Source organism: Schistocerca americana, chromosome 4 (genome assembly GCF_021461395.2).
Source record: "Schistocerca americana isolate TAMUIC-IGC-003095 chromosome 4, iqSchAmer2.1, whole genome shotgun sequence".
NCBI classification, from domain to species: Eukaryota; Metazoa; Arthropoda; class Insecta; order Orthoptera; family Acrididae; genus Schistocerca; species Schistocerca americana.
In genome coordinates, this window is record NC_060122.1 from 710,697,748 (window position 1) to 710,719,087 (window position 21,340).

Sequence of the window (21,340 nt, forward strand, 5' to 3'; positions counted from 1 at the left end):
TGCAAATGGCAAAGGAATTCAGTGTAGAGGTTGCCAAATATATTGTCATTTGAGCAGAGCACTTTATTGTGGGCATCATCTTGATTCATCCTGAGAGAAAAAGCCAGAAATGATTACGCAAATATTCTAAGATTCTTTGTTGATTACCAAATTTTAATGGATACTCTTAAGACAAGAAGATTCAGCTCAATGTTCATCATCAGAGATCAAACCATGAATCTGTTGAGTAATACATGAATTGTCTTCATAAAAAAGGCAATACTTTCACATAAATGAAAGCCACTTATTAGGAACTTCAATATATTTCAAAATTTTAATTTAAACTATATTTTCAATTTATTTCATAAATATTTCAACTTTACAAAGATATTAAAACAAATGTGAGTAAAGAACATTGTTCATTTACTAAAACATAACACTGATGAATAGGTATTAACGCGTGTATAATGACAGCGAAACATAATAGCTAAAAAATTAAAACCAAAATAACAAATTATGGAATAGTGAAATGTCTATGACAGATTTTAATCCACACAATAAAATTTTTCTCGCAATAAATAATGAGAATTAAGTCTTATTTACATATCACATAACATTATTTATTTTTTACACAGAAAACACTATAAGATTACAAAGTACGGCAATTTTATGTATGGGATATACACTCTCTGTACAAATTTCAAATTATATTTTTATTTTTTATACATCTGAAAATAATTCTGTTAAAAAAATAATCACATTCACACCACTTATAAATTATGTACTTGATTTTGTGTGAAAAAATAAAACTAATTTTTCGTTCCCAGTTAAATATGTCAAAATTAATGCTTTTTAATGATAAAGTGTTGTTTAATCATGGCTTTTGGTTATGTCATATGTCAAAACTGCCATGAAAACGCATCTCTGAGCAACAATGAATGCATGATTTCATACAACAATTTCACCAGAACTTGAGTCATTAATGAGGTGTAGTATTTTAAAAAAATGTGTTGTTGTACTTAAAACTTTATTTTTTCATGGGCATTAACTACTTTGATAGTACAACCTTTACATGACAAACAATTTTGTAATTGAAAATCCACATGATTTTTATGTGGCATTCACTGTGTCCTAACAAGTGAAGTACCTAGACGAAACCACAATTTTGCAAGAAACTCACTATACTTCTAACTGATAGGATAACAGTACTAACAGAAAACAGAATGTAACAAGTGTTGGTAGAGCACAACTGTCGAATATATAACATTAACTATTACTAATGATAATGAGTAGAGAGGGATGAAGAGTTCTGGTCTCCCAATATCATAACTTTTATCAAAATGCAGAAACTTACACTGTTTTATATACAATTCTTATTATAAAAATTCATAATGGGCAATGCATGCCATCTATGGAATGCTTGTGGATTCATAGTTTGGAGACTACATTTCTCATGGCCTATTATAAGTTCTCGATTTTCTTTGACTCCTCCTCATTTTATTTGCATCTTCAGGACTCCGATTATTGTTTTCACTGACTGGTTGCTTTTGCGTTTCACATGCTTTTCGTTTTGCACCATCTGGAGGGTCAACTTCTTCCTCCTCTTCCATTTGTATATTGGTTGGCTCAGCTTCCTTTTGTGCTTTTTTCATCTCGGTGTGAGCTTCCTTTAGAACGTCCACCGTCTTCTCAAAAACTCTGCAATTTTAAAACCACAGAAGATAACATAAATACTAAGTTGCTTTGTTCAAAGAGAACATAATGTTTAGTGGTTTACATGTTAGAGAGAATAAGTGATACTCTTAGTTTATGATCATGGTAATGGTTTGGAAGTCTCTTATTTATTAATACATAAGATGGATTAAACACAACTTGTCTGGTAGATGTAGTTGGTAGTGATCAAAGAAAACACAACACTGTCTAGTAGATTCACTTAGTAGTGACCAAAGAAGTCAGTAGGCATCAAGAACAGTCTATTTTAATTTACCTACACCCATCAATCACCTATTTAAACATCTTCTTAGAGTTCTCGTTTTATCAGAGTCACAATGGCTTTGAAGCCAGTGTAAAGGAAACTGTGTAAGCCATGGTTTGTGTCAGAAAAAAAGATAAGAAACAAAATGTGAACCAAAGGAACAGTTATGCAATAAAAAAGAGCCTTAGGTTCCTCCTCCTGCCAGAAATGATTTCTGTAAGAGTAGTGTCATATCTCTTTCAGGACATGAAACAAGTGGCTTTAACAACATCATGGCACAAGTTTTGCAGCCCAAAAAGGAAAATTGTGAATTTAATCTAATGTATATTTTACTGCTAACTTGTATGAAAACAGAACATTGAGCTGACTCAAAGATGCAACTACAATATGAATCTATTAGCACACCACATCACTGAAATACTTTGAAAGCTTCTTATTTATTGATGAGTAAGATGCACTAAACACAATGTTACCTGGTAGCCAAAATTCGAAGTGACCAAAGAAGTCAACAGCCTTCAAAATCAGTCTGTTTGATTTTAGATACTCTCAGCAGCCATCCAGTCAAGCGTCTTCTTAGACTTCTTGGTTAAACAAAGTCACAATCGCTATGAGCCCAATGAAAAGAAAACTGTGTAAAACAAGTTTTGTGTTATAAAAAGAATATAACAAACAAAATGTGAACCAAACGAACTATTATGCTTTCGGCAGGATCCTTAGGCTGCTCATTCTGGCAGAAGAGATGACTGTAAGAGTAGTGCTCTCTCTGTACAAGAATGAAGTGGGCTTTAACAACATCAAGGTGACAGTTTTGCTGTCAAGTGAAACTATTCTGGAGCTTTGTATGAAAACATAAAATGGTAAGTAGACTCTGAATCAAACAGCAGACCATAAACAAATACTTCTTGGCTGTACAAAATTTTGGAATTCAACCACCACTGACTATAAAGAGGTGGGTTTTGTTGCACAATTTTGCTCTCAAACCTTAGGATATCTATTATAAGCAGAAACTTGCAATGAAGTACTTACAACTCATTTTACAAAAATTTAAAATGCACAATGAGTTCCTTCAAGGGATATATCGTTTCCGGTGTTTCACATTATTTTTGTTTCACACTAACTGGAGACTCAAGTTCTCACTCGTCTTCCATTTGTATATAAGTTCCATAGTCTTCTCGACAGCTTCACAATTTTAAAAATACACAAGGTAACAGAAATACTAGGTTGTTGTGCTAGAAGGGAACACAGTGTTTAGTGCTTTACAGCTAAGAAAAGTTTTACCTTAGTTTATGATCACTCAGATAGTTTGAAAGCACCTTATTTATTAACATGCAAGATGCACTAAACACAATGTCACCTGATGGCTGAAGTTGGTAGCGACCAAGGTCACTACCAAGCCATCGAAATGTCAATGTATTTGATATTAGCTACTCTCATCAACCACCTAGTCACGTGTCTCCTTAGACATCTTTGTTTAACAAAGCCACAATGGCTCTGAACACAATGACAAGAAAACTGTGTAAACCATGTTTTGTGTTGCAAAAAGAAGATAACAAACAAAATGTGAACCAAAGGAGCTGTTACGCCATCAGCAGCTGTTATGCCATCAGCAGCTGTTATGCCATCTGCCAATTCTTACACTAGTGCCACCCTCTCTCCCCCTCCTCCACCTTCTCTTCTCACTCTCTCTCTGCACATGAAAGAAGAAGTGGCTTTAACAACTTCAATTTGATAGTCGGGCAACAGAAATTTTAAATTAAAGCTCAAGTATATAAACACTATTGCTAAAATGTATGAAAACAGATCACAGTAAGTTGACTCAGAGATACAACTGCAATAGGAATCAAATAGAAAACTAGATAACAAAATTTATTGGCAGTAGCAATTGAATTGTCAATTGTTGAAATCAAATTAGTGAAAATGTTCAGTTTTCATTTTTTCACTGAATACTACATTTAAGTCTATAGCCAATCATTTGGAATTAAAATGAGACATGTCATGGTACTTGAAATGATAGAAATGGGTTGTATTTAACGCTGTTTGTTGTTGACACCAAATATGTCACTGCAATCTTTTGTTTCAACAAATATTTCTCATACCCACACGGAAACTGTTCAGTTGCAATACTATACACTCTGTTGATAAACTTGCCCTCTTCCCTTCTTGTGGCACAAACAGTCATTGTTAGTGTTGACTGTCTTTCATTTGAATGGCAGCTGAAGTATTACTATGGCTCCAAAAAGGAAGAATAGCAGTGTAGAATATAACAGAAATAAGTTAAAGACAGTGCATACTAAATAACTACATAACAAAATTACAAAGAAAATTATGTTCCTGGGAAAGCAGTCACAGAATTATGCAGGTAAATTTAATCTTACTTGGAACAATAGTATGAAAATGTGAGAGATGTAAATAGCTATAATATTGGTTTTTATCTGCAACACGAGTCCTTCATTTACAATTTTCTTTCAACTACAGACTGTAAAATTTATGGTTATGTTGACGTAAATCATCAAAATGATATTTTGGCAAAATTTGTCTGTCATTGCCCTACCAGAGATGCCCAGGACTTACACCTGCAGCAGCTTATTGAAGCAAAGGAAGTAAATAAGGGGCATCCTCGGAAATTTGATCCAGAATGTGGTGACAAGAGTAGATATGCAATGTTTCTTTACCATGTAAAGCACGGAAGTGAAAGAAAACAGATTTGCAAGAAAGTGTTCTCGGATGTACGTCCAGTGACGAAATTGTGTCTGTTTCGTACCTGTATATTAATGAAGCGAATGTCACCTGTTGATAAAAGTGGGAAAAATCTGAACAATAAAAACACACCAGATTAGACCATTGCACAAATTCATGAGCAATATAATATCTTTCCCCACAAAAACTCACATTATTCACAAAAGAAGGTGACATATTTAAATTCTGATTTAAACATATGGATCATGCACAATATGATCAATGAGAAATATGCCGATTGTAGAGTATGATGTTTATCATTATTATTGGGACAACTTTAGTTACTCCATGTCTGTTGTAAATGTCAAGAGATCGAACTCAAATTTAAAAGGTCACATTTAAATAAAACAGCCAAGCTTGCCGGCAGAGTGAAATCAACTTTCCTTATGTACCATAGTTATAATTTTACAACTCATTTCGGGATGCTAACAAAAGATGCCAATCTACTGATTATGTGGGATCAATAGTTTTTGATTTTATGCAAAACTTGCCATGTCTGCATACCCCAAACCAACAGATATTCTCCCTGTGTCAACTGTGGGTGTACTGTTTGTAATGGAACTGACAAATAGACGTCATTTTATTTTATTATACACTAAAGTCGTGTTAAAAAAGCTTTTGCTTAAGATAACACTAAGTTAGGTGTTGCGATCAATAATCGATATTGGAATTGTATGTTCTTTGTAGCTTATGACCGTGATCTTTGGTCTACAACGGGTTTTCGGGCACTTGAGTGTTGGCCGCGGTTCAGTGTAGTTGTGTATATAGTTTTGGCAATAAATGTGTTTTTGATACAAAGAAACCGTGGAATTTTTCGATAGTCCAGTAATAATTAAAAAACCCGCACCTTTTCTTGGACCCAGAGCAGCAAAGGAATCATCGCCTAGACAACAAGAAGTCACATGGACAACGCAGACTCAGCAGCATCAACAAAGGAGACATCATGGCCAGCTCTACTAAAGTACTATACAGCCATTAGCCACACCGTAATGGTGTCCTTATGGAGATAACTTTTCCTGCACAGTAGAGCGGGTTCGTGACAACTGGGGGCTCTTTGCCGGGTTTAAGACATTTATATGTACTGAATTGACGAAATCTGTTGTGCAGAAGTCTAATGACCATGTGGTACGAAGAAGTGCTATACATGGAAGTCAAGGGAGACGAAACGAAGCAGTAAAGTGGACTGACCACACATGTGAGGACCCAGACTGAAAAGATAAGTACATTTGTGTAGTGCTGTTTATTCCTTTTATTATTTTGTGTGTGAAATTTCACAAAAATGACCATTGTGAAAGAGGAAAGTGGTGCTGAATCCGAGCAGGATTGTGAAAATTTGTTAGTCTTTGGGGACGTAGACATGCCGATAAAAATGGAAGATGAGTCAGTCAAAGAAGCGGATCAAAATCTTAATTCATCAGAACGTGAGACGTTGGACATTAAATCACTGTTACAAATGATGGAACAATCGTTAGCTTTAAATCAGACTGTTGCAGCCCGCTTACAAGCTAATGAAGAACAATTGCAAAGCATGAATCAGACGGTCGCGGACAGTTTTCGTGTTATAAATCAGAAAGTGTCGCGTCTAGAGGGAGCTATGAACAAAAAATTTGATAATGTCTTACTTTGGGGTAATAAACTTCGCAACGATACATCAAAGATAGACAAGAAACTTAGCAAGGCAGAAACAAAGATTTTGGCGGTAGAATCTAAAGTGGGAGAAGTAAAATCTAGTCTGAGTAACAAAATTCAGTATGTAAAAAATGAACTGGTCACAGACAGAGAGAAAAATGCAAAGTGTTTTGTTAATGTTAATAGTCAAATAGATACAGTTTGTGTAAATGTAAAAGCTATGGCAGTAGATCTTGAAAGTAGAGTAGGCTCGAAACTAAATGTTGTGAATGATAAAGTGGAAACAGTCAGTAACACAGTAAAACTCCACGAGATTGAAACTAAGACAGATGTTAGTGAATTAAAAAGTACAGTATCGGAGTTAAACCAAAAGTTTGAAATATTTAGCAATGATGTAGCTAGCAAAAATTTTTCTATGAACACATGTACCTTATTATCCAATATTCCAGTTAAAAACTTTTCTAATGAGTGTAGTTTGCATCCTGTTGACTTTCTGCAGAGTTGTAGAGACAATTTTTTGCCCAATATGAGTGAAAGTTTCAAAATTAAGTTTGTTAAAAAAATTTTGGAGGGGGAATCAAAATTTTTTTATGGACACATCTTATGCAGAATTTGAAATTGAGTTCTTAAAACGGTTCTGGTCAGAAACTGAACAAGCCAGGATAAATAGCGAGTTCCTGAATGGATCAAATTATAGAGAAACACAGGGGACTATGAAACAGTTTTGTAAGAATCAACTGAAGAAACTTGTACATTTGAGTAAACCCTTTGATGAGCTGACACAGATAGATGCTTTAAAGAGAAGGTTGCCAACAGATGTGCAATGGGACCTAGTGTATGGACCAGATGACAACATTGAACAATTTTTAAACTATGTGGACAAACTTGACAGGATTATAGACAAAGTGGGGAAACCAAAAAACTATTTCAATCACGCACAAAGAGGTGGGGATCATAGTTGAGGAAACACTAATTTTAACAGGAGGGAAAACGGTAGGCCCAACAACCATAGTTTTCATCATAGGGAACAAAATAGTCACAATATTAATAATAATTTCCATTCAAGGGAAAACTATAATTTCCATTCAAGAGGACAATCTGGGAACAATTGGAACAGAAGTAATAACAGGGAGTCTGAAAACAGGAATTGGCGTGAACACAGTGACACCAGGAGTCAAAATGCTGTGGGAAGTCATGAAGTAAAAAACTAGCATGCACTCCATTGTCGGTCCACAAGGTAGGGGCGAAAAGCATAGATAATAGATGGACCAATAACAGTGACTACGTTGCACCAAGAGATACGTCTCTAGTAATGAGTAGTTATCTTATGAATGTGAACTACCCTCTAAACACAGTACCTGTTAAGAATGAACACACTGGTTATAATAAAGAGCCAGAGAAATTAACTGACTTAGTTGAATTTTATGAATGGGCAGAAGCTTGTAGTTTGTCAGAGGACCAGCAGGTTAACGATTTAAATGATTTAGGAATTGATGCACTGATGCAGGAATCAGGTGAGCAAATTGTTGACACTGATTTAACGAGCAAACTTGGGTGTGAAAGCAACATTTTAAGTTTTCGGGAGAGAGAGGTTGATGATTGTAGTATTTGGGAAAATGAAGATTTAATGATACATGATGATGGTGAAAAATATTTTGTTTGCTTGAAAGAGGAAATGGAGGTATTAGGTATTGTGGGAGAAACTGATACGCATGTTGTAGATGTACCCAAGGACGTTATTAACAGTTTAAGTGGTGTTAATGCCAGTGTCACAACCAATAGGCTCTGTAATCCAACATCCTATGAAGGAACCTGGGCAGTTGATAAAGATTCCCTGAACAGTAAAACTGACTGTGCAAGTAGGCTACCATTTGCAATGAACAAAGGTGAATTATTTCTTTATAATATGTGGCTAAATAGTGATGCAATTAAAAATGATAGCAATTTTAGGAAAATGATTCTTAATATGTCTCAAATATTATATCCTGATTGGTGGCAAAACACCAAACATATTATTGTTGAACAACTGAAGGATAAACACCTTAGTGGTGAGCAATGTTATATGGGTGAAAATATTTGGATCAATGAAATTATCAATGCAAGCGACAGTGCTAATGATGTGTGTGTTAATGTAATGACCGTAGATAATAAAGGTGACAGTAATATAGGTACTTGTAAGTCAGAAAGTCATTGTTTCAGTGAAATTCAAAATGATTTATTGTATGAATATGTTCAGCCTGAAAAAGGTGATGATATAGGTAGTCCGTTCATTAGAGCATAAGTTGGTACCTGGGAAGGCAAGTGCCTTATAGACACAGGGAGTCAGGTGTCAGGAATATCTGAAATTCTAAGCAAAAAGCTGAAGTGGGAGAAAGATTACATTGAAATGCCAGTCATTGGGGTGAAAATAAGAGGGGCTACAGGAAAACATAGTAAAACTGTGAAAAGACAAACTTTGTTATCTTTTACAATTGAGGGAGTCACATTTACACATGGATGCCTAATTATACCAGGCCTCAGTGAGGACTATATTCTTGGGATGTCATGGATTCGGAGTGTAGATGAAAGATTTGACTGGGCAGGACAAAAACTTATCATAACAACACCAAATGGGGGGTGTATCTCCACCGAGTTTGTCAGATCAAAATACAGTTTTGTGTAATGATAAATTTAACACGATAAATCTTGTAAAGGAGAAAAGATATGTTGACAAACACATAACAGAGCTAGATTTAAGTGAAGTAGATTTCAACACACTGGTAAACACAAAGATTTCTGAAGCTAGCAGTCTAAACAATGAGCAAAAACAGGAACTAGAGTCTTTGTTATGGGAATACAGTGATGTCTTTAGCAACATTCCAGTGAAAGTTAGGAGTTACGAATGTATTTTGCAAGTAAGACCACATGACCCATTTTTCATAAAACCATATGGTGTGCCCATAGCAAAACGTATAGCAGTTGAGAAAGAATTACATAAGATGGAAGTGTGTGGCATTATTGAAAGGAGTATCAGTGCTTATAATAACCCTCTGGTAGTTGTGTCAAAGACGGATGGGGGAGTGAGAATAGTTCTTGACTCCAGGCCTTTAAACAAGATCTTATACAGGGAAACAGACCACCCTGAAAACACTGATGAGCTGTTGCACAAGTTCAAGGACATAAAATTAATGTCAAGTCCAGACTTAACCTCAGGCTTTCACCAAGTACCCCTGGCATCCAAATCTAGGAAATACACTGCTTTTCTTTACAACGGCCGTTGCTATCAGTATTATGTAGTCCCGTTTGGCTTGAACTCATTAGAGCTTTAGACCATGTGCTTGGGCAGAAACTTGTATCCAAATTAGTGATTTATGTAGATGACATTTTAGTAACTGGACAAGATTGGAATGAGCATGTTGGGCTTTTAAGACAGGCATGTGAGAAACTTACAAGAGGGGGAATGACACTAAAACTAGAAAAGTGCAAATTTGCAGTACCTGAGTTAAAAGTTTTGGGACATGTCATAACAGAAAAAGGAATTTTGGCTGATCCATACAAAATTAAAGCTATTGCAGAGTTTCCTATACCCCGTAACAGAAAACAACTGAAATCATTTTATGGGCTATGTGGCTTCTACAGAAAATTTGTAAGTAAACAAAGCTTAAACACACCCTGTCTAAGTAACTTGTTAAAGGAGGACACTGTTTGGATATGGAGTAAAGATTGTCAAGAGGCTTTTGACATAATAAAAAAGGAACTGAATAACCAGAACCTGTTACACAGACCAGATTTCAATTTACCTTTCTGTTTACATACTGACAGCAGTGATTATGGGCTAGGTGCTGAATTATTTCAAGTAAAAGAAGTCAATGGGGAGACAGTTCATGCTACAATTGCATTTGCAAGCAGAATGTTACTGAAGCATGAAAAGAACTGTACAGTAACAGAAAAAGAGCTATTAGCCATACAGTGGTCATTTTCAAAATTCAGGACCTATTTACTTGGACATAAGGTAATAGTGTACTCTGATCATAAAGCCTTAAGCTATATACACGAATGCAAGCTCTATCATGATAGGCTTACAAGATGGGCATTGTATTTACAACAATTCAACTTTGAAATTAAGTATATTAAAGGCACTGACAACATAGTTGTGGATGCTCTATCAAGGCTACCAGTAGGAGGGGAAACAGAAATTTTTGATCAGAATGAAGAAAAACAGTTTAAAATGAGGTATATTAAAGGGGTCACAGATGAAAAAGTTGTTAGATCATTGTGTGATAAAATCAGGAGGAACCACAACCGTGATGCAAATTGGAAATTAGTAAAGAGCTGTTTAGGGAAAAAGAACTATGAAAAATTAGATAAGTACTATAAGGTGTTTAAAGGTACTCTGTTTAGGAGAACTGACGAAGACTCGGACAATTGGAAACTATGCTGGCCTGAGGAGGAAGCTGAGAGGTTAATTAGATATACTCATGAGAGCTATGGTCACTGTGGCATACAGAAGTGTATGCAGAAATTACAAGAAAACATATACTTCTACAATATGGCCAAGAAAGTTAGAAAAGAATTGTCAACTTGTGATAAGTGCCAACGAGTCAAAGTAAGTAACAGAAAATGTCATGGTGAAATGCAAAACATTATTCCTGCACAACCTCTAGACTTAGTCGCGGTTCATTTCTATGGGCCTCTTCCAAGGAGTAGGAGTGGCCACTGCTACATTTTTGTCATGGTGGATGTATTTTCTAAACTAATCAAGTTGTATCCTGTCAGAAAAGCCACAGGTAAAGAGATAGTTACAAAAGTTGAAAAAGACTATTTCTTAAATGTTGGGAAACCAAAAGCAATCTTGTCGGATAACGGTTCTCAGTTTTTGTCAAAAGTTTGGAAAGCTTTTGTTGATAAATTGGGAATCAAACATGTTCAAATATCTGTATATAATCCATTGTCAAACCCAGCTGAGAGGTATATGTGCGAGATTGGTCGCTTGTGTCGTACATATTGCAGTCATAAACATCCTACATGGTACGACCATGTACGAGACTTTGAAGATGTTATGAACAGCTTGCAGCACACTTCCACAGGATTTTCACCTTATGAAATTATGTTTCATCTAAAACCAGACAACATTATCACTGAACTCGTAGAATTGCCACCATGCACAATGATGACTATGTATGAACGTGAAGCCATAGTCAAAGAAACAATGATAAAACAGGGGGAAATTAGAAAAAGACGACATGATGGCAAGATCAAACCATCCAAGTTTAAAGTAGGAGATTATGTTTTAGTAAAATCACATGAGAAATCAAAAATTCTAACTTCTGAAATAAAGAAATTCTTTGATACATACATGGGTCCATTCGAGATTGTAGAGCATCCACACCCAAATGCATACCGGTTGGTGTATCCTAAATCCAGGAAAGTTCTCGGGCTGAGGAATATTATTTCGTTGAAATTGTATAAACAAAAGGGATAAGACTAGTCTGAGAAAGTTAAAAGGTGACTCAAACAAAAGTTTTTCACTAGAAATTTTGTATATAAAAAAATTGTCTGATTTTGATACAGTTTTGTGCCCTTGAAAATGTTTATTATTTGTTTAATATGTATTCACTGTATGAAGTATTTGCAATGAATTTTCTGTGTAATATGCTAGCCATGTTAGTTTTTGATATTTCTGTATGTTTATGCAATTTGATTGATGTTTAATAATTTGTGTAATTTTAGTTTGTGTAACGCTCACACCACACTTGTTGAGACGTCATTTAAAATGCAAGCCACTAATCAGCACTAAATCTGTCTTGCAACAATTAAGTTTTTTAAATTTTTTACTCTTAAAGGCAGAGTCCTAATTACTACACACTTAAGTGCTTGAAATGTCCAACTCTACAAGGAGACAATCATTTTCAGTAAACCACATGAATTACTGTATATTTCTCTCTCAACCACTGCAAATGCAAAGGCAGTAATATTTTTTAATTTTGATAAATACATACCATTCCAAAACTTTCATCCATGATTCTACCTTTGCACTTTTACTGTGAATATGAACCCTCATAACAAACTGCCTGTAACTTTACTTTTGGAAACAATTGAATTTTTTTGTCCTTGGAGTAATGTCTCTGTGATAAGATATTTTACACCCAATATGTTAATGCATTTGTATTACATGTTTATTGAATTTATTAGTATTTAAAGAATCTTTTTTTTTTTTTTGACCAGTTCATATCTGTATAGTATTACTCAGACAGATACTGTAAACTTCTCCCACTAGATAAACATTACCAGAAGGTTAACTATGTATCCTAACCATGTACTTACATATAAATATTATGTAACCAAAAGGTGATCTCTGTATGCGATTTTTAGATAACATGGCATTATAGTCAATGAGGCGATACAAACAGCTAAGCTTTGGAAACAGACGCACTGCAGGACAAGCAGAAATCAGACCTTTTACCGGAAGCCACCTATGTGCAGATGGACAATGTGGGACAGACTGCGAGTAGTGTGAAAAGTGGGCAACAAAAGAAAATAAAACAAGCCTGCAGTTAAAAGTTACAGTCTTTCAATGGTTTCATGTGAAGTGCTACAACATTATGGACTCTCCTAAGTGAAAATTGTGAATCTTCTTTCGTATTTCATTTACTCTAAGGTTAAAAATTGTATGTTTTCCTTTACTGAGTATAACAATTTCAGTGTTAGCATAATTCAAAGGAAACAGTCCTATTAAAAATTTTAATTTATTTAAAAACATATTCTTGGCAGTTCCATTACTCTGGTGTCAGAATTTTGTTCGCATTTTCATGCTTACAAAATTCTTGGGGGGCTATTGTAATGGAACTGACAAATAGACGTCATTTTATTTTATTATACACTAAAGTCGTGTTAAAAAAGCTTTTGCTTAAGATAACACTAAGTTAGGTGTTGCGATCAATAATCGATATTGGAATTGTATGTTCTTTGTAGCTTATGACCGTGATCTTTGGTCTACAACGGGTTTTCGGGCACTTGAGTGTTGGCCGCAGTTCAGTGTAGTTGTGTATATAGTTTTGGCAATAAATGTGTTTTTGATACAAAGAAACCGTGGAATACTGCGTCATTTTTCGATAGTCCAGTAATAATTAAAAAACCCGCACCTTTTCTTGGACCCAGAGCAGCAAAGGAATCATCGCCTAGACAACGAGAAGCCATATGGACAACGCAGACTCTGCAGCATCAACAAAGGAGACATCATGGCCAGCTCTACTAAAGTACTATACAGCCATCAGCCACACCGTAACGGTGTCCTTATGGGGATAACTTTTCCTGCACAGTAGAGCGGGTTCGTGGCATGTTCCAGCACACATGATATGAAAACCCAGGACATTCTACCGTGTACTTGTATCAACAGAGTTTAGCAAAGAAAGTTGCTAACAAAGTAATGCCTATATATTTTATTACATAATAAATGATCTCAGTAAAAATACAGCCAAACTACTACAAATATAGCCAAACTACATTTGTACTACAAACATTATATATATATTTCCTCCATGTAATCGCAATATAAGAGGAAAATAAAAACTCATGATCACATTTAAACCCCTCATGAATGCATGGAACTAACAGCAACCATAAAAGGAATGTGACTGTAAAATTAATTAATTGACAGGAAATACTAGATTTTGACAACTGGTGGCTCAAATATGTTAGAACAAATGCTGATTGTTATAAGATAAGAGAATGGGGAAAAAAATATCTTGTTTGCTCCCAGTACCTTCAAAAATATACACTGACGGAAAAAAATCACAACACAGAACAATAATTAATGTAGAGCAATGGACTTTATCAGGAATACATTTGTGTAGGTAACAAATTTAAGTGATTAAACTGCAGGATCACAGATTAATGAAAGTGCAAGATAAGCTATTATAAATGTGAAACACTGGTACGTTTATAATCGGTGTAAGTGCCAGAATGTCTGATGCAAGTATGCAAACGCTCATACATTGTTTTGTACAGGTGTTGGATGTCAGTTTATGAGACGAAGCTCCATGCATGTTGTACTTGGTCAGTCAAAATGCTATTTGTGGATGATGATGTTGTACAATGACATCCACTGTGCACTCAATTGGAGACAGATCTGGTGACTGAGCAGGTCAAGGCAACATGTTGATACTCTGTACAGCATGTCGGGTTACAACAGTGGTATGTGGATGAGCGTTACCCTTTTGGAAAAACCCCTGGAATGTCAGTACAACAGGTCAAATAACCAGAGTGATGTACAAATTTGCAGTCAGGGTGTGTGGGACAAGCACGAGACTGCTCCTGCTGTCATATGAAATCACACTTCAGACCACAGCTCCAGTGCAGGTGCAGGTCCAGTGTCTAGCATGCACTGGTTGACTGCAGGTCCTCAAGCATCCTTTTCCTAACCAACATATGACCATCACTGGTTCCAAGGCAGCAGAACCAGCTTTCATCAGAAAACACAACACCCTGCCCTCCAATGAGCTCTCACTTGACACCAATGACGTTGAAAATGGTGGTGGTTTGAGGTTAGAAGAATGCACACTACAGCGCCTCTGGCATGGAGCTGTTCTGGTTGTAACAAATTTGTAACAATTCATTGTGTCACTGTAGTGCCAAATGCTGCTCAAACTGCTGCTGCAGATGCAGTATGATGTGCCAGAGCCCCATGTCGAACACAATGGTCATCCCCCTTGGCAGTGTGACGTGTTGCATGGTCATCCAGAGCCCAGTCTTCTTACGATCGTACATTCTCGTGACCACCATTGACAGTACACATGTACAACAGCTATATTTTTGACAAGTCTTTCTGCAATATCACACAAGGAATATCCAGCTGCTTGTAGTCCTCTTACACAACCTCATTCAAACTCGGTGAAGTGTTGATAGTGGCGTGTTTATCGCCTTAAAGACACTCTTGGCTAACATCAACTCACCACATCCTTCTCAAAGGTAACTAACACTCATGACCGTTATGGTGTGTATTTAACGCAAATGTAATTTGCATCCTCATAACGGTGCTACTTGTGTCAGCCTTATGCGACTAATGTGAAATCTGAATAGACATCATGTTTCAGATGTCTACAAGTCTATGTCATACAATTCCTCCTTTGCGAATTTTTTTCTGTCATTGTATGGTACAAACCGTTCTATCTGTATAATACCTGAAGAAAGGAGAGGTGGATGGGCTACTATATGTTGATGATTAGCATGGCATACATTCTGTTTAAGAAAAAGGCACATGCCCATCATACCAGGATTAATGGACAGTATTCCAATGACCTACCCAATTTACCAAATACCTATTTCCACAATGAAGATGGAAGATGTAAAAAAGTCGTTGAAAATGTGCCTGCTGCAGTGAGATCACTCCACGAAGAATTACTTTCGGCCAGTGGTGGCTAAGTCATAGCTAAAGCACAGTTAATTGTTATTGTTGTTAAAAGTAGTTTACGCTGTTTTGTTACATCATGAAGAAAGAAGTGCTAGTTTTGCAAGGTTCGCAGGAGAGCTTCTGTAAAGTTTGGAAAGTAGGAGACGAGGTACTGGCAAAGTAAAGCTGTGAGGACAGGTCGTGAGTCGTGCTTGGGTAGCTCAGATGGTAGAGCACTTGCCCGCGAAAGGCAAAGGTCCCGAGTTCGAGTCTCAGCCCAGCACACAGTTTTAATCTGCCAGGAAGTTTCATATCAGTGCACACTCCGCTGCAGAGTGAAAATCTCATTCTGGAAGTATTTGTATTGTTTGTCAGTTGTTGAAACCAAATAAGTCAATAAACTTTGAAAACATTAAAAATCAAAATGATGTACACTAAACTACTTCTCATTCAAAACTACTTCTCACCAACAATTCTCACCTTCTTTTACGAGTGCTTGATTTTCTGCCACTATGGCTAGTTCCATTTGCATCTTCAGGTATTTTACTGACTGGTGGATTTGGTGTTTCACATTCCTTTTGCTTCACACTATCTGGTAGCTCCACTTCTTGTTCATCTTCTGTTTGTCTATTTCCTGGCTCAGCTTCCTTTCGTGGGTTTGTAATATCAGTGATAGTTTGCTTTATGACTTCCACCGTCTTCTTCAAAACACTAAAATTTTAAATATATGCAAAATAACATAAAAACTAAGTAGTTTTTCCAGAAGAAATCACAGTATTTAGATAGCTTACACTGAAGAAAGAACAAGTGTCACTTTCAGTTAATGATTATTGAAATAATTGGAAGCTAGCGACTGGTCCCAATATCACACATACAGCACTAAGTACCTATGGCTACAGGGCTTCACTCGCATATTGGTAATAGAAGGTATAAACAAACTTTCTTTGTCAATCAGTCAATATATTAGTGAAAATTCTATCAAAATCCTTACAGCTGTTTCTGAGATGTGTTTTTACATACAGATAGAAAAATGCAGTGGTGGCTTTCTTTCTTCATAGTTCAGCCAATTTGCACAAAATATTTATAAATTATTCACCAAAGCCTTCTTTGTGAATGTTAATCTATTAGGAAAACCATTTCAAAATCTAAAGGTTAGCCTTCAAATATGGACAGAAAAATGTGGCAGGGAATTTTTTAAAGTTAGTGAAACCCCTACTTTACTTTTTTGTGCGGTCCAGACAGAAAAAATGCGATACTGAGGATAATGCAGGATTGAAGTTAAACTTTAAAACTCCAAAATATGAGCAAGAACATATGTAATTGGCACATAAGATTAAAAATCGTAATCCTCTCCAATAAATTGTATGTATAAAAACTGCAACCCAAAGTTTGGTACAAATTTATTGATGACATCTTCATGATCTGGACACACAGTGAAGAACAACTCCAGAATTTCCTCTCCAACCTCAACTCCTTTGGTTCCATCAGATTCACCTGGTCCTACTCCAAATCCCATGCCACTTTCCTTGACATTGACCTCCATCTGTCCAATGGCCAGCTTCACACGTCCGCCCACATCAAACCCACCAACAAGCAACAGTACCTCCATTATGACAGCTGCCACCCATTCCACATCAAACGGTCCCTTCCCTACAGCCTTGGTCTTCGTGGCAAATGAATCTGCTCCAGTCCATCCCTGAACCATTACACCAACAACCTGAAAACAGCTTTCGCATCCCGCAACTACCCTCCCGACCTGGTGCAGAAGCAAATAACCAGAGCCACTTCCTCATCCCCTCAAACCCAGATCCTCCCACAGAAGAACCCCAAAAGTGCCCCACTTGTGACAGGATACTTTCCGGGACTGGATCAGACTCTGAATGTGGCTCTCCAGCAGGGATACGACTTCCTCAAATCCTGCCCTGAAATGAGATCCATCCTTCATGAAATCCTCCCCACTCCACCAAGAGTGTCTTTCCGCCACCCACCTAACCTTCATAACCTCTTAGTTCATCCCCATGAAATCCCCAATCCACCTTCCCTACCCTCTGGCTCCTACCCTTGTAACCGCCCCCGGTGTAAAACCTGCCCCATGCACCCTCCCACCACCACCTACTCCAGTCCTGTAACCCGGAAGGTGTACACGATCAAAGGCAGAGCCACGTGTGAAAGCACCCACGTGATTTACCAACTGACCTGCCTACACTGTGAAGCTTTCTATGTGGGAATGACCAGCAACAAACTGTCCATTCGCATGAATGGATACAGGCAGACAGCGTTTGTTGGTAATGAGGATCACCCTGTGGCTAAACATGCCTTGGTGCACGGCCAGCACATCTTGGCACAGTGTTACACTGTCCGGGTTATCTGGATACTTCCCACTAACACCAACCTGTCAGAACTCCGGAGATGGGAACTTGCCCTTCAGTATATCCTCTCTTCTTGTTATCCGCCAGGCCTCAACCTCCGCTAATTTCAAGTTGCCGCCGCTCATACCTCACCTGTCTTTCAACAACATCTTTGCCTCTGTACTTCCGCCTCTACTGACATCTCTGCCCAAACTCTTTGCCTTTACAAATGTCTGCTTGTGTCTGTGTATGTGCGGATGGATGTGTGTGTGTGTGTGCGAGTGTATATCTGACCCTTTTTCCCCCTAAGGTAAGTCTTTCTGCTCCCACGATTGGAATGACTCGTTACCCTCAACCTACAATAGAGGTAAACCTTAACAGGAAAAAACGTAAAATCAGGGAATTTTTAGCATTGACCTTATGGGTTTTTCACAGGGGCTATGAATTTATGGCACAGAATGGCAAAAAACCTAAAATCAGAGAATGTAAACTCAAAGTCCCATTGCTTATTTATTACCATGCAAGATTTACTAAAGACAATGTTGCCTGCTCGTTGAAATTTGTAGCGATAAAAGAAATTAACAGCCATCAATGTCAATTATTTCTACAGATGTACCGTATTTACTCAAATCTAAGCCGCACTTTTTTTCCGGTTTTTGTAATCCAAAAAACCGCCTGCGGCTTAGAATCGAGTGCAAAGTAAGCGGAAGTTCTGAGAAATGTTGGTAGGTGCTGCCACAACTAAATTCTCCCGTCGAATACATGTAGCGCTACACAGGCATGCTTTGTAGGCACAAAGATAAATACTGGCGCCAAACCCTCTGCGTCAGTAAATAAATTTAAAAAAAGGTGGAAGACGAGCCTTTTTCTCCGCCTCGAGTTTCGACCACTGCATTTTCACGCATTATCCAACGAAGTAAATACAAATTCCGTATTGTCCATCTTCGAATGTAGCAGCATTTCAGTGTACTACGAAAATCCGACTGGCAAGACTGTTAGGGATGTTTGTCAATATGGCCAACTCTACGTTCTGAATTTTTTCCTACCTGTGCGAAGAGATGGTTCCTTACAGGAACTTTTATGAATTGTGAATCGCATGCAGTATTCTCTTCACCATAAAGCCCGGTCCACACGCAACGATCGGTCTGCGCAGACATTGGCGCAGATGTCTGTACATGCAAAAGATCGCTGCAAATGTGGTGTGTTCACACGACACAAACCCCAATCTACTATTCGCCCGCCATCTGTCGGTGTAGAAAAGAAATATCCGTGGCAAGCGACTTCGCTCCCCGTAAACGTCAAAAATTTAAATCTGTTATTTTGAAATATAGAAATGGAGGAAGTTCTGTTGTGGTCTGTGTTCGCAACTTGTGTTGCAAAAAACATTCAGGCCAACCGCAGGAAACAGAGAAGACGGTCAAAATGGTGTAGACAGTGGTTGCTAAAGCGGAAGCAGTTTTCTCACGTACATTTACTGCGAGAGTTGCAGGGCGAACCTGTTTTGTTTTACACACCTCGTGTTCCATTTCCTGGCACATTGACACTCTAATTTCATCTTCAATTGTACTCCTGCTTGGTCTTGGCGTTTCTTGATCACTAAGAAAGCCAAGCAGATCATTGTTCTAAGATTAGTAGAACATCAATCCCAGAAGAACAAAGTGTTAATTCATTATTGCTACCTCCCACGAACAAATTGGAAGTTAATCGAATAATAAAAACAATGATGAATGAAATGTCCTCAGGGATTGACAAGATACCTTGCTCAGTCATGATGATATGTGCTAGTGTCATATCAGACCCACTCTCTCACATCATAAACATATCATTTTCAGAAGGTGTCTTTCCACAATGATTAAAAATTGCAAAAGTAAAACCATTGTATAAAAAGGGCAATATACATGAAGTGGGAAACTATAGACCAATAGCTTTATTATCGGTATTTTCAAAAGTAATAGAGACAGTCATGAAAAACAGAATTACAAATTACCTCGAGAAATTCAATCTACTGTCTGTAAACCAACACGGCTTTCGCAAAGGAATGAGTACAGAGTCAGCCGTCACCCAATTCATTGAAAATATTGTAACGGGGCTAGATAAGAACAACAGTACAATAGGAATAAATTTGGACCTCTCAAAGGCATTTGATACTGTCCAACATGATATCCTGCTAGACAAATTAGAATATGTCGGTATACGAGGAGTAGCTAAAAAGTGGTTTCAGTCATATCTCCATAATAGGAAACAGGTAGTAGAAATTGCAACAACAAACAGTGAAAACCAAAGTATTGTTTACAGATAGGATATTCAGATTGTGCCAATTCGGGTACCGCAGGGGAGTGTTCTAGGACCTCTCCTATTTCTTCTTTACATAAATGATATCAAGATTCCAGTAAATGGTACTCATATAACCCTGTTTGCGGATGACACAAACATTGTAGTAACTGACATAAACCGGGTATTGCCAACATCTGCAACCAGAGTTATAGAATATTTGCAAAATTGGTTTGAAGTGAACAAATTAACCATAAATATCTCTAAAACTAATTATATCCATTACAGGAAAGCAAAGTCACACTCTGATCTAGATCTCAGAATACAAAATAAAGAAATTGTGAGAGTTGCTACCACAAAATTCTTAGGTGTACATATAGATGAAAATTTAGACTGGAAATCCCATATCCTGTGTCTCTCGCATAAGTTAAGCTCTGCTTGCTTTGCTTTACGCGTTATTAGCTTTGTATGTAGTAGGGAATGTAGCAGAGCTGTTTACTTTGCTTATATACATTCTGCTGTTACCTATGGCCTCATCTTCTGGGGTCATAGTAAGAAAAATCTCAAAACCATCTTCACTCTACAAAAACGAGCTGTTAGAATAATTACCAACAGTTCAAGGCTAACTCCTTCAAAGCAATTATTTAAACAGCTGAATATTCTACCCCTACTGTGCCTCTATATACAGAAAAGCGTAATTAATGTAAAACGAAATATTAACAATTACCAATCCAACTTGGATCAACATACTTACAACACAAGAAAGTGCAATGACATTCATATAAAAAGAGTTAACAAGGCTTTGGCGCAGAAACAAACAAAACATAGAAGGAAGCAGATTGTATAACAAACTACCGGTAAAGATAAAAGAAATAAAAAAACTGTCTTCATTTAAAGAAGCAGTATTCAAATTTTTAATGACCAACTGCTATTATAGTGCAAAAGAATACCTGAAATAGTTTCATACTAAACAATTATATTTATGTACTCTGTGCCAATAGTAATTTTTTATCTGACTGTTGCTATGATATAAAT

General features: G+C 37.0%; 1 protein-coding gene across 2 annotated transcripts in view; it reads right to left on the bottom strand.

The window, feature by feature from the left end:
- Positions 1-1,393: 1,393 nt before the first annotated feature.
- LOC124612601 (condensin-2 complex subunit G2-like) overlaps positions 1,394-21,340 on the bottom strand; it is a 287,500-nt gene continuing 267,553 nt past the window's right edge. For both annotated transcript variants that reach the window (XM_047140891.1, XM_047140890.1), the window contains 2 exons: positions 16,167-16,397; positions 1,394-1,677 (listed from right to left, as the gene is read on the bottom strand). In XM_047140891.1, the coding sequence (XP_046996847.1) occupies positions 1,431-1,677; positions 16,167-16,397 (478 nt within the window). In that variant the 3' untranslated portion in view covers positions 1,394-1,430. The remainder of the gene's footprint in view (positions 1,678-16,166; positions 16,398-21,340) is intronic.